Source organism: Silene latifolia, chromosome 2 (assembly GCF_048544455.1).
Source record: "Silene latifolia isolate original U9 population chromosome 2, ASM4854445v1, whole genome shotgun sequence".
Classification (NCBI taxonomy): Eukaryota; Viridiplantae; Streptophyta; class Magnoliopsida; order Caryophyllales; family Caryophyllaceae; genus Silene; species Silene latifolia.
In genome coordinates, this window is record NC_133527.1 from 197,909,576 (window position 1) to 197,924,386 (window position 14,811).

Here is a 14,811-nt window from a genome sequence, read left to right on the forward strand (position 1 = left end):
GGACCCAACACAAGTTATTCACGCATTCGTCCAACACATTAGTTCCAAGGGTCAGAAGGCAAGATCTATTACTTTCAGTCTACAAGATTTTGTGTCGTCAGAAGCTTGACTACTGACGACTTACATGTTTCGAGTCAACAGGATGCTAGAAAAGGTAATGCTCAATAGCCAGAGTATACAGCACTATGCCACCAACATCTAGCGCAGCCTGACTCAAAAGTGTATATTTAGTCATCGCGTACTTTTTATCATTCTTGAATTATGCTCATATAATAGTGTTAGCCGCCGTTCATGTTACTGAAATACTGAGCTATTAGGCTTAGTAAAAGATGTTAGATTTAATTTGACTAAAGACCAAAAAATTCCATACTAAATTATGTGGTAAAAATAAATGTGGGAGCATACTTGAATTCATGGCGAAAGGTTGGGATAAGTCGGCTGAATACCCGATCTTCGGGATTTTAATGAATGAAAGGGAGTATGTATTTTTGCTTATGTACAATACAATACACTGATAATAATTGAGTTAAATTAATGGCTTCTTAATAATTATCTTCAGACTAATACAAAGAAATTTTCATAAATACGCGATAAAAAAGACATGGAATAAACATAAACATTTGCTAATAATTATTGTAGTCGTCTTTCGAACTACAAAGGACACCAGGTTTGCAATTCTTCGGTGAAAGCAATGTGTGTACATGAGGATGAATGCTAGTGTTGTGCATCATTTTAACACCATGTTAAGAAGTATTATTTGTGTAAATGGTTTGTGTTATCGTTTTAGTTATTGTTTTAGCTAATCAGCCGGTGATCTTCACGCTCCAGTGTTGTGCATCAATTTAGTTCAAGCTCGTGTTCTTTTTATAATAGCTCGCATTCTTCTCATAATAGCTCGTATTCTTATTAGCTCATTTTTTTAAAAAAAGTAGCTCGTATTCTTCATGTGCGTACAATTTATGAGTTCGTAGACATTTAGTTATGAAATACGATAACATCTGAAACATTATTTGGTCGTGTTTTTTTGAAAGCACATTACATAAAATTTAACTCGAAAGCTCGTGTTCTTTTCAAAGTAGCTCGTATTCTTCTCATAATAGCTCGTATTCTTTTTAACTTGAATTTTTAAGCTCATGTTTTTTTTTGTATATAATAATAACTCGTATTATTCATGTGCGTACTATTTACGAGTTTATAGACATTGAAATATTATATAAGATCAAATTTGGGGGAAAGGGGAACTTTTGCTAAAGAGAGAACTACAGTACGTTAAGTTTTACGTTGTTGAAGTAACATTTTTAATTTTTTTTAATGGGCTATAGATTGTTAATCATATATTATATGAGCCTGATGTACAATGCTTCTATACAACAGGATGTATAATACTATTTGTGATAACGGACCACAAAATACTTATCCGGAAGACGATGGTAAAACCAGAAATCTCCATTAATCAACCTAATAGGTGACACAGCGCGAAAATTGCTGGGAGATAATATTTTATGAACCCTGCTAAGCACTGGTCGAATATTGATCCTAGCGACTTCATTCCACTCACTAGTTTTTACGTCTGTCAATTTCCAGAACCTCCATACTTCTCCCATTTTCTTTATTAGGCCTAGACATGTTCCTGTACTTAGAAACCGGATTGGAGTCCGAGTATCATTATCTCTAACCAAGTCCTTTGGAGGAGAAAACTGATATATCTTTTCAGTGTCGACATCCAATGCAACACCATTAAAATCGACAACACTATACCAATAAGTAATTCCGGCAATAAAGCGTAGATTATGCATCAAATCATACTTCTCCAGGATACCAATGGATATACCCTGAAGGTCACTAAATCGCCAAGCTGTATCCATTAGCACGCTTCTTAGGATAGAGGACGATTACAATTTATAAAAAAAACGTCCAACTCAATCCCACATTATACAACTACATTGATAAAAAAAAAAAAAACAAAAAAATAACAACAGTAACTTTGTACTCACAAACTGGTAATTTCCCAATTTGTAATAATTATCTCAAACTGATACAAAGAGAAGTTCATAAAAACTCGAAAAAAAGACATGGAATAAATAAACATTTGCTAATAATAATTGCAGTCATCTTTGGAACTAGAAACGATCCTAGGTTTGCAATTCTAAGGTGAAAGCAATGTGTGTACATGAGGATAAATGAGAGTGTCGCTGTATACCTGAGTCATCGGGAAAAATGATCCTAGGCTTGCGATTCCGACTCCCTGGTGAAAGCAATGTGTGTACTGTGTACATGAGGATGAATAAGAGTTTTACTTTGTACCTGAGTGATGGGGAAAGACGAGAAGCTTTGGCTAACTAGATCGTAGCGAACTACGACATACCCATCGTCAACACGACGGCAAAACCAGAAAACCCCATTAATCAACCTAACAGGCCACAGATCCGAAAGTTTGCTAGGATAAAACGTTTTATCAACCCTGCTAAGCACTGGTTGAATATTGATCTCGGCGACTTGAGTCCACTCACCAGTTCTTACGCCAGTCAATTTCCAGAATCTCAATACATTTCCCTTATGCTTTATTAAGCCTAGACATGTTCCCGCACTTAGAAAGTAGTTCGGATTACCATCACCTGTAACCAGGTCCACTGGAGGGGAAAACTGATAAAGAATTTCAGTATTGACATCCAATGCGAAACCATTAAGGCCGACATCATTATACCAATAAATAAATCCTGCAATAAAGCGTGGAACATTCATGAATGCAACTATCAGATCAAAATCATTTGATATTGATATACCCTGAAGATCAATAGTTCGCCGCCTTCTATCAACACCCAGAGTAAATACACTCATCCGTAGACATTCGAAGGAGGCCAAAGCATGAACTACTTTATAAAGACCAGAAGAAGTAAGTCCGAACCCAGCATACGAGTTAATATCGTACAACCTTTTCAATGGAGGCAGACTAATGTCCACGTTAGTCGCAGGATTCATAACATGAAATATGTCTGGGTATGTCAAATTATGAAGCAAGACTAACCCATTAAAAGAACCCATAATTCTGGCTGGAAACGGGATTTGAATTTCGGTCACCTTCAAACTAGTTGTGTCACTGTCTGCCTCAATATAAGACATCTTAGAATCGTCGTCAGGATTTTGAATGAGAAAACCAGCAGAAGACATTTGATGATGCAGTCTAACAAACATAGGGTCGGTTACTATATCAAAAAACTGCTTAGAGACATATCTCACAACCTCATGTAGATCTTTAGCAGGAATACGAAGTAGAATGTTGAATAATATCTCTTCCGGAAGACAAAAAGTATGCCCTTCATCTTCCGGAATGATCTTTGCCTTTACATTGTCGCAGTGGGTGCCCAGACCCTGGGCGGAGTACGCTGGAGCGCCTCCTTTTGTTGCTGAGGTCCTTCGACCTAGGAGCTCGAGTTCTTTGTTGTGGACGTCGATGGGTCTGTGTGGTATCCGGGCGAGCGGTTAGCTCGTCGGTGCTCCGGGCGCGTTGACGGTTCCGTCGATCCTCCTAGGACGATGTTTAGGGAGCCTTCTGAGGCTGAGAGGGAGGCGGACTTGGCTGGTGCTAGTGGCGACGACCTTCTTCTCCCTGACGAGGATTACTCGGCATTCCTTTACGGGAGGTTGGCGTACTGGCCAGTAGTGGTGAGTATCTTTTGTTTTCTTGTTGGATCTTGATTTTCGAGAATTGCGACGAAAGATCATCGATTAACGAGAGCCATTTGTCTTTGCAGGAGGTTGAGGCGGCGGGCATCGAGCCCCCAGAGTATCCCGAGACCCTTGAGTACACTGACGCTACTGGGAGGACGACGATCTCCGAGTTGCGTGACTTTGACGTGGCTGTGACGGATCCTTGGCCTAGATGATGGCAGCATCTGATTCGGAGGGTGAGTTCCTATTTTGCATAGTTTTCGTGTAAGAACACATCTGATTGAATTTGTTCAATTTTGCTGAGAATTACTTTTGAAATGCAGGTCGCGCCATCTCGGTTCGTGGCATTATGGAGGGTGGCCAACCGGCTGCGAGCTACCGCCATCGAGGCACTCGTCGGTGGTCGGGGTCGTCAGGTATGAACCTCATTTGTTTTTCCTTGATTTTTGGTTTTTTTCAGTTTTGTTTGGATTGATTGACATGAGCCAATTTATTATTGTCCACAGGATGATCGTGAGCTGGAGCGAGAGTTGACCCGGTCTCGGGAGGAGACGGCTCGTTTGTCGAGGGAGCTCGAGTTTCGGGACGCCGAGATTGCCGCTCTTATGGCGAGGGTTGCCGAGCTGGAGGGTGCAGATGATGAGTCGCGTGGTTTTGATTTTGAACATTTTGGACTTGCTTTGGGGCGCAAGCCCCCAGTTTACTTGGATTTTTGGACCTGTTTGGGGCGAAGCCCCCAGTTGTACATTTGGACTTGTTTGGGGCGAAGCCCCCAGTTTGCTTGTACATTTGCTTTTTTGTTGTATATACGACGGCCTGAGTGCCTTTTGCTTTGTTGGGTTGTGTTGGTTGTACTGCAGTTAGCTTTTGAACAGGTTTGGTAGACAACGGTTTATGCCGTCATCATCCGCCGAAATTTACATAGAAAATCACGCAACACATACATTTTTATATACACATAGGGCCTTTAATTAGCGCAAAATGAGACTCGAAAGGACGTGAAAATGCAAAAATTTTGCCGGAAATGACCGGACGGTAGGGAGGGTTACCCCCGAAAAAAAAAGAAAAAGAGAAATCTGTAAGTTAGAAAATGGAAAAAAATAGAAATTAAGAAAATGAAATGACTAAGTAAATGTTGAAATAAAAAAAGAATTAAAATGAAAACTAAATATAAAAGTGCGAGAAAAATGGCGGAAAATGTCGATGTCGCCTCGAAATGTGCGTCCGCGGATTAAGGAAACCTGAAGCATGGTAAATTTCTCGGATTTACCAAAATAAAATCCCGTAGGAATAGGAAATTATTCGTTTATAGAATTAGGAAAGATCCAAACGCGGAAATCACGAAGTGAGGTGGGGAAGAGGCGCAGCATGAGCCGCGTCCCTTTGAAGAGGCGCGGCGGCGCCGCGCTGTTCCAAGCGCAGTCGGTTCGACGGATTTTTGGAAACAGCAATTAGTATAAATAGAAGCGTCGACGAAGCTTTAAATCATATAATTCTTCCGTCTCTCCTTCGTCGCCTCACATAAAAACTCTCAATAAACTTTCAAGAGAAAATTATCATCATGAATACTTTGGAGATTCGCTTGAAGGAATGGACTAATGAGTTTTCGAACATTGAGAAGCACGATATGGGTGCTTATAACCTTGGGTCTTTATTGAGTTTGAAACTCATTAAGGTTGTAAAACCGTTCTTGGATGCTTGCCTTGATTATTGGGACCCAAATTATCATGTTTTTGCGTTCCCAGGAGGTGATATTTGTCCTTTTCCGGAGGTCCTACAGGACGGTGAAGAGCTTGGTAAATAGGAATTCCCTAACTCATTACCTATCCTTTTCTATTTTTGTTCAAATTCCTTTCAAATTTGCTCAAAACTAAAGATAGCTTTATTTCAAATCATAATAGGAGGCCGGGAACATCCGGTCATTCTCGGGGTATACGACAGCGATGGAGCATTACGAGCGGCTGTCGGAGGAGGAGAGAGCCATGATCGAGCGTGGAGCGTTCGGTCCTCTGGTTCAGGTCTGGAGGGATATCGTGAAGAGGAAGTTGCGGGCCAACCTTAGCTTGGTCCGCGCTTTCTTGGATCGATTTTGGGATACGACTTCCACGTTTCACCTGCCTTTTGGTGAGGTGGGAGTCACCTTGGAGGACTACGGCATGATTTCGGTGCCGTGGGGATCGAGGAGATGGTGTGGCCGGGAGGCGGCATGAGGGCGGATTCGGCCGAGGCGAGGAGGTTGATCGGCTGGAACTTGTCGCCGAAGGCTGTTGCGGTGCCGGGTTTGGTACCCAGTACCTATGTTCGAGACTACTTCGCGGGGAAGACCCCGGCTTTGGTGGTGATCGATGGGAGGGAGACGGCTCCTCCTCCTTGTACAGCTGAGCAGAGGGCTCGTCTGTGGCTTTGGTGGTTCTTGTCTTCGATTTACCTCGGAGACAAGGGTGAGAGGCTGTCGACGAAGCTTCTCCCCTTTCTTTCTGACCTGAGTTCCCTAGGGCGTTGGGACTGGGTCACTGCTGGTTTTGCGGTCCTCATCCGCTTTATGAGGGCCATGGTTCGTCCGGAGTTGATGGAGAAGGGGACTTCTCCTGGCGCTGTCGGACCTGAGCTACTGTTGGAGGTATGAACCTTCCTTTAGACCAAAGTAAATTCCTTTCTTTTATCGAAAGGTCGTCATTGACTATTCTGTTTTACAGGCGTGGGTGTACTCTTACTTTCCGGGCCTCGCGCCCAAGAGGACGGAGCCGTTGGAGAGGGCCTACCCCGTGGTGAGGGATTGACCATGTGCCGGACGAAGAGCAAGCGTTCTTCTCACAATGTCTACCGGCGGGATGTGAACGCTCTTCAGCCGAGCAGCGTGCGTATCCCATTTGTATTCATTCACACCTTCTTATACTTTGTTTTAAATTGATCTGTCTCTTGTGGCCTACACCACCACAGCTATAGCAGGTCACTCCCCAACTATTACTCACACTTCCACGGCCACGCCCAAAGGAAGCCCCAAAGATCGAACCCGGACCCGAAGAAAATCCCTTAGACTGATTGTGGTTGCCTTTCTTGTGATTCGATTGGCCACCACCATCTCTCTCAGACTTCCTCTTCTCACCACCTAACCTCTCCTGAGCCATCTCCACCAACCTCTCAGCTCTCCCAGCCCTCTCATAAGCTTCCTTAACAACAGTAAGGACTCCCACGGGTAACTTATCCATAATCTTAGGGGTCAACCCCCTCTCAAACCTCAATGCCAGATTCTCCTCACTCAAACCCATATCCTCATCATACCTAGACTTCTCATTGAACAGCCTGTAGTACTCAGCCACAGACATCTCAGCGGTCATCTTAAAACCATCAAACTCTTCTCTCAACTTACTCCTCACATGTTCCGGTACAAACTCCTTCCTCACAGCCCTACGAAACTCCTCCCAAGGTATAAGAGGTAAGCCTTGGTTTGTATATATCTCCTTAGCACTCACTTTCACTGAATCCCACCACTTGCCAGCTGCTTCCCTCAGATAGAACGCAACCTGTTCCACCCTCATCTCATCAGGACAGTGAACCAAGTCTAATATGTTCTCCATCTCTCTCAGCCAACTATCAAGAAGATTAGGCTCCCCAACTCCCTTATATTCTTTCGGGTTAAACCTCGCTATATAGAGGCTGATTTTAGAGTGATCAACCTCCTTCTCCTTATCTTTATTCTTATCCTCATTCACTTTCTTTAGGGTCTCAGTAAGAGCATCCTGGTGCTCTAACATCTTAACGATGTCATCCATGGTCATAAGCTCGCTCTCTCATACAAAGCGGTCTTCTTGGGCGGCATCTTGAAACTATACATATATAAGAAAGGGTAGATATGAACACACGTACTAAACTTCAAAACACGAAAACACGCCACCCAGGACCTACTCGATCGAGTTCCCAAACACACTCGATCGTGTAACGGGCTACTCGATCGAGTGCCCAAACATCAGACCCCTAACAGACCTTCTGATCTCTTACCTACTCGACCGAGTAGCTAGGCTACTCGATCGAGTGACCCCCTACTCGATCGAGTACCCCTAGTTACTCGATCGAGTACCCAAAAACACGATTCTGGACTCAAAACCGTCAAAAACCCACCCGATCGAGTCAGTCCCACTCGATCGAGTCATGCCAATTCATAAAAGCTACCCGCATGTTACGTCATATGCTAACATGCTAAACTTTATAAACACATTATCTCATAATAAACATGCTACTCATCTTTTCTACTATCTACGAGATCATTTCATCATGTTATTAAATGCCACGTTGTAAAACATTCAACATGCTATCATTTCATCAACAGTTTCCACATATTTCATTAACCTTTAACATTCTCAACCTTCAACTTCGAACATCCAACAATTAACACATTTCATCACATTCTTACACAAGTTAACCAAACACACATACGACTCGACAAACACTTCCCCCACGTGGCCGGTTCAAAGTTGTAGGGCGACCCCGCGACTTTAGGACGTCTCCCAAGCCTTTGCATTAGCTCCTACAACTTTTACCCCGGGTTCATTTTAATTCACTCCCTATGTTCATTAGGTTCATTGGTTACAGGTTTCAGGATCGTCGCTCTGATACCATTTGTAACACCCCCATACTCCAAGTGCCTTACCAGGACCACTCAGGTATGAAGACATTACCATCTCGGTTACCCGAGGCAATGATAATCAAACAACAATGAAGAAACAACGTTTATTATAAATAATTAGCGAATGGTTACAATCCTCAAAACCAAACCAAAAGTACGATACATGTTCTCAAACTGACTGTTCTAACTGAAATGTAAATAACTAATAAGCTACAGCGGAAGACTCCTATCATCATGTCGTGGCATCCCAGCTATCCCAGTACTCATCTCAATACTGCTCAATATCTCGCTCACCATCCCGAATGGATCACCGCAGTTTACAAAACAACACCGGGTCAAGTACTAATCACACAATCAATATAAACAACAATGATAAGATAAAGCAGATGACTTAACTGTCACACACACACAACCAACCAATTCCCATCATCTCAATATCGATCGTCCCCTTTGGACTAGCCCGCCGATGGGGGACCGACCGTACCCACCAAATCCCCGCTCCACATAGTGAGCGATAACCTGTTCATTAATGTGCACATCCCTTTCGTGGCGGGTTCCACTGAAGGCGAAACTAGGGCGTGAAGTCACTCCCGCAAGTGACCCCACTCAGCCGAGGCCACGCCTCGCGAACCATCAACAACGATCACAACCACAATCACAGTGCAATTATTATATCAAACAACCAAATACAATACATCAACCAATATCCCATTATGGGACTAATACTGAGTAGGAAATCCTACCTGGTATGCACACAATCGACGGTCTCTCTCTTTGAGTTAAAAAGCCTCTTCTATGAACCCTCCTCCTATCATACAACACATAGAGGCTACCAAATCACATACTACACATAAAACCCCCAATCTCTAAATTAGGGTTTAACCAAATCAAAGGAAAGACAATAAAAAGGGTACATAGATCTTACCCTCGACACAAGGAACTCAACGGTATAATCAACGACAAGAATCGACCGTCGAACTCCGGAATTGCTAAGAATGCGATTAAGAAGATGAACTTGTTTGCTTTCTCTCTTAAACAGTAATTTAGGTTTTGTAAAAGTGATTTAGAATAACGACGACGAAGCTTAAATACCTTAATCGCATAATTAACAAAACCCGAGAAAACTCTCCGTAAAACCGGACACTCGATCGAGTACCCAAGGTACTCGATCGAGTACCCCCTTACTCGATCGAGTGCCCCAGCTACTCGATCGAGTACCCAACAGGTCAGAAACTTTTCTAAAACGCCACTTACCCTTACTCGACAGAGTAGGGCCTACTCGATAGAGTACCCCAAGACTTATAAATACGGAGTATTACATACACACCTAAGTGTGTAGTTATACCAGGTTTCCCATCGCAACAGGTAACCCTCACCGCCAGTGGGGGACTGCAGCCATGCCCACCTAAGCCCCACTCATCGCAACGAGCGCACCCAGATCATTAATGTGCACATCCCCCTTGTGACGGGAGCCACAAGAGGCGAACATGAGGTTGGGACCATCTCCCGAACATGGTCCCATCACAACAATATCAATCACAATATTACTCAACCAATCTCAATCCAACGCAGCATATTAATCAATCAATCATAAACAATCTCAAATTAATTACGCAATCGACTGAGTAGGGAAACCCTACCTTATTCGCAAATCTGAATCAACAACAATAAGGATGCTAGAATTGTTCTTCTACGAACCCGTCACCTAGCAAGAATCACAATGGTACAATATCACAAACTATACTAATGAAACTTTACCCCCATCCTAATCAATTAGGGCAAACCTTAAAACACAACCACAATTTGTTTAACAAGCACTAGAGATTTACCAACGAAACCGGTACGAAAAGACAAAAAGTGAAGACTCGTGATCGATCAATAGCCTTGGGAGTGATTAAGGTGATTAGAGAAATGAGGAACGTAGTTTAGGTTTTTATAAAATGAATTAGTAACTGTTAATACGAAATATATATAATCACTAATCACCTTAATCAAACCGCGGAAATTAATCCCATCGGACCGGGTACTTGGTCGAGTACCTGGGGTATTCGGCCGAGTACAACCTACTCGGTCGATTATCTCACAACTCGGCCGAGTGTTCCCAAACCAGTAGCCTGTTTAAAAACACTCGACAGCCTACTCAACCGAGTATGGGCTACTCGACCGAGTAAGCTAAGACTAGAAAACCATAGTATTACAGTCTTCTTTCCTTAAAACAAAATTCGTCCCCGAAGTTCATACCATACCCAAAACAACATGAAAAACCAAACTACTTAACTCAAAAGACACCAACAAAACCCAACTCAAAAGACACCAACAAAACCTAACTATAACCAACTATTGTTCACACAACCCGAAACATAACCATACCGACCTCCAAAACTACCTCCCAAAACACACATGCAATCATCTCCTAACCCCCTTAAAAGACAACGGTTACGACCCAAACCAATCATACCTTCTCGAAAAGGTATGGCCAACGTTCCCTCATACCCTCCCCCGGCTCCCAAGTAGCTTCCTCCATGTTGTGGTTAGACCATAACACCTTAAGCAAGACGGTTTCACCATTCCTTGTCTTGCGCACCTTATGATCCAATATCGCTTTTGGTATCTCCGCATAAGTTAGAGCTTCATCCAACTCAATATTCTTTACTTCGAGCACATGTGACGGATCACTCACATATTTCCAAAGTTGTGAGACATGGAACACATTGTGCACCCGATCAATTGATGGTGGTAAAGCTAGCCGATAAGCTACTTCACCTACCCGAGCCAAAATCTCATAGGGGCTTATGAATTTTTGACTCAAATTCCTTCTCTTTCCAAACCTCATAACACCCCGCATAGGTGACACTTTCAAGAGGACCTTGTCACTTACCGCAAACTCTATGTCTCCGCGATGTAGATCTGCATAACTCTTTTGCCAATCTTGAGCTGCTTTCATCTTCTGTCGAATCAAGTGTACTTGCTCAACCATATCTTGTACCATTCGTGATCCAAAAACCATAGCTTCAGCACTATCATCTCAACACACCGGACTTCTACACTTCCTCCTGTACAACGCCTCAAAAGGTGTCATCCCAATGCTCGTGTGATAGCTGTTGTTGTATGAAAACTCTATCAGATCCAGTATATCCTCCCAACTCCCACCAACTTCTATAGCACAAGCTCACAACATATATTCCAAAGTCTTGATAATCCTCTCAATTTGACCATCTGTTGCAGGATAGAACGTCGTACTCATCTTTAAAGTTGTCCCCATCAATTCCTGCAACTCTTGCCAAAACCGTGATATAAACCTCGCATCTCTATCTAACACTATATCCTTTGGTGCCCCATGTAACCGTACCACATGCTTCCTGTACCCAAGAGCCAATTGAATCTTACTCCAAGTATCTTTCATTGGAATAAAATGAGCTGAATTCGTCAAATGATCGACGATCACCCAAATCATATTGTTAACCTGTTAAGTCCTCGGTAACCCCACTATGAAATCCATAGAAATTGATTCTCATTTCTTTTCCGGTACCTCAAGTGATTGAATATTATCTTGTAGTCTCCATTGCTCTCCCTTTACCCTCTGACAAGTTAAATACCTAGCCACGAACTCTGCAACATCTTTATTTATACCGAGCCACCAAAACGTCTTCTTCAAGTCCTTATAGAGCTTGTCACCATCCGGATGTACCAAATAACGAGTGCAATGAGCCTCAATCATGATCACCTTATTCAAGTCAATGTCGCTAAGTACACACCACCTCTCATCAAAGCGAACACTGCCATATGTATGGATAGAAAATCTCAAAACTGTGCCATCTCCTACCCTTGTCTTCTATTCCGAAATCTTGTGATTAAGTTCCTGTTTCCTCTTTATGTCATCATATAGTTCAGGCTCGATAGTCAAATCATTGATGTCATCTCCCTTGCGAATCATATGAATCACCATCTTAGTCATCTCATCCCCCAGTCTCATCAGTGACATGGCAATGGATAGCGAATGCACACTCTTTCTACTCAAAGCATTTGCAACCACATTGGTCTTTCCCTTATGATAGACGATCTCCATATCATATTCTCCAATTAGCTCCATCCATCATCTCTGACGCATGTTTAACTCCTTCTGATTGTAGATGTACTTCAAACTCTTATGATCTGAAAACACCTTAAAAGTTGCCCCATACAGATAGTGCCTCCAAATCTTTAGAGCAAAACCCGCACCCAGCTCCAAGTCATGAGTAGGATAGTTCTCCTCATACGGCTTTAACTGCCTCGAAGTATAGGCAATGACGATCCCATTCTGCATCAAAACACAACCCAACCCATTCTTCGAAGCATCGGTATATACCTAAAAGTTCTCACTTCCCTCGGGTAAATCCAGGACGGGAGCTGTAGTCAAACGCTCCTTTAATGTTTGGAACACCGTCTCACAACTCTCATCCCAACAAAATCTGGTCTCTTTCCTCATCAAACCGTGATCGGTCTAGCGATCTTAAAGAAATTCTTCACAAACCTCCTATAGTAGCCAACTAAACCCAAGAAACTCTGGATCTCAGCAACGTTATTTGGTGCTTCCCAGTTTGACACCACCTCAGTCTTACTAAGATCCATCGACACACCCTCTTTTGAAATCACATGATCCAGAAAAGCCACTCTTTCTAACCATAACTCATACTTGGATAACTTGGTGTATAACTGATTATCTCACAAGGTTTGCAGTACCAACCTCAGATGCTCCTCGTGTTCTTCCTTAGTCTTAGAATAGAACAATATGTCATAAATGAAAACCACCACAAAACTATCCAGAAACGGGCTAAAAATTCTGTTCGTCAGATCCATGAACACTGCCGGTGCATTAGTCAACCCGAAAGGCGTCACTACATACTCATAGTGACCATACCGCGATCGGAAAGCTGTCTTAGGAATATCCTCATCTGCAATCCTTAGCTAGTGATAACCCGATCTCAGATCAATCTTGGAGAACACTCCAACTCTACTCAACTGGTAAAAAAGATCATCAATTCTCGGCAAAGGATACCTGTTCTTCACGGTAACATGGTTTAGCTCTCTGTAATCGATGTATAACCTTATACTACCGTCCTTCTTTTTCACAAACAGAACTGGTGCACCCCAATGCGATACACTAGGTCGAATGTATCCCTTATCCAACAACTCGTTAAATTACTTCTTCAATTCCTCCAACTCATTTGGTCCCATACAGTACGGAGCGTTAGATATAGGTCCCGTCCCCGGTTTAAGCTCAACACTGAAGTCAATGTTCCTCTTAGGAGATAACCCTGGTATCTCCTCCGCAAAGACATCGCCGAACTCACTAACCACTGGTATCTCTGCTAATGATGGCTCCTCTACCCGAGTATCCCTCACATAATAAAGGATCAACGGACATATCTTCCTCAAACATGAATTTAAAGTCGTCACTGCAATCAACTTCATCTTGGGTTTTACAACAAACCCCCTATATGACACCTTGACTCCCTTAGGACCCTTTAAAGACTCTTTGTTTTGTCGACAACCTATCTTGGCCTTATACTTACCCAACCAATCCATCCCAGCGATGACCTCAAACCCATCCATAGGAAACTCAAGCATGTTAACCGGTAAATCCACTTGCCCAACTACCATAGACACCTCCTTATACAACTTGTTACAAGACACTGACTCTCCCGATGGTATAAACACGTTATCTATCACCAACTCATACTCCCTCAAACCCATATATAAGGCATGACCCCTAGACACAAACGAATGGGTCGCCCCTGAATCAAACAAAACAAAAGACGATCTATTATTAACAAGAAAAGTATCGGTGACCACATGAGAATCCTCCTCAGTCTCCTGCTTGCCCATCATAAAGAGTTTGCCGTTGTTTTTCTAACCTCCACCCTGGACCGTGGTCGCTTAAGTAGTAGGCTTAACCGCCGAGTTTTGAGTTACACTGTTGGTCAGACACTGATAAGACCCTCCATTATTGCGGTTGTACCCGCCATTGTTGTTGCCTTGGCCTCCTTGGTTGTTCCATGATCCAGTTAGCCTATTACTTGCCAAACTCTAGCTTGGAGTTTGCGAGTAATTCCCATGATATGATCTCAGAAAGCCTCCTCCTCCCCTTACAACGCTCGTACACTCAAACCGTTTGTGACCCATCCCACCACAGTTGAAGCATTGAAGAGTGGAGTTCTCACTAGTAGTACTGCGGTCGCCTCATCCCCAAGCACGAGATCCCCCCGCCATAGCTAGACCCTCCAGAAAAAGTCCTAGCTTGGTTGTGATTACACTGCACCAAATAAGACCTTCAATAACGGTCAGATAATGCAATTACCATTATTAAATAGAAACACGGAATCGTTATTGCAACGACGGTTGTTAAATATATACCACAGTTGTACAAACACGCGACCGTTATATAACATCAATAACGGATCTATAATATCATTATCACAACTCAAGAACCATTATAAAACTGTTGTTAAATATGTTAATGGCAACGGGTATACTTTTAA

General features: G+C 42.8%; 1 protein-coding gene across 1 annotated transcript; it reads right to left on the bottom strand.

The window, feature by feature from the left end:
• Positions 1 to 10,745: 10,745 nt before the first annotated feature.
• On the bottom strand, positions 10,746 to 11,138 carry LOC141641937 (uncharacterized). The gene has a single exon (XM_074450577.1). The coding sequence runs from the start codon at positions 11,136 to 11,138 to the stop codon at positions 10,746 to 10,748; it is 393 nt and encodes a 130-aa protein (XP_074306678.1).
• Positions 11,139 to 14,811: the final 3,673 nt, after the last annotated feature.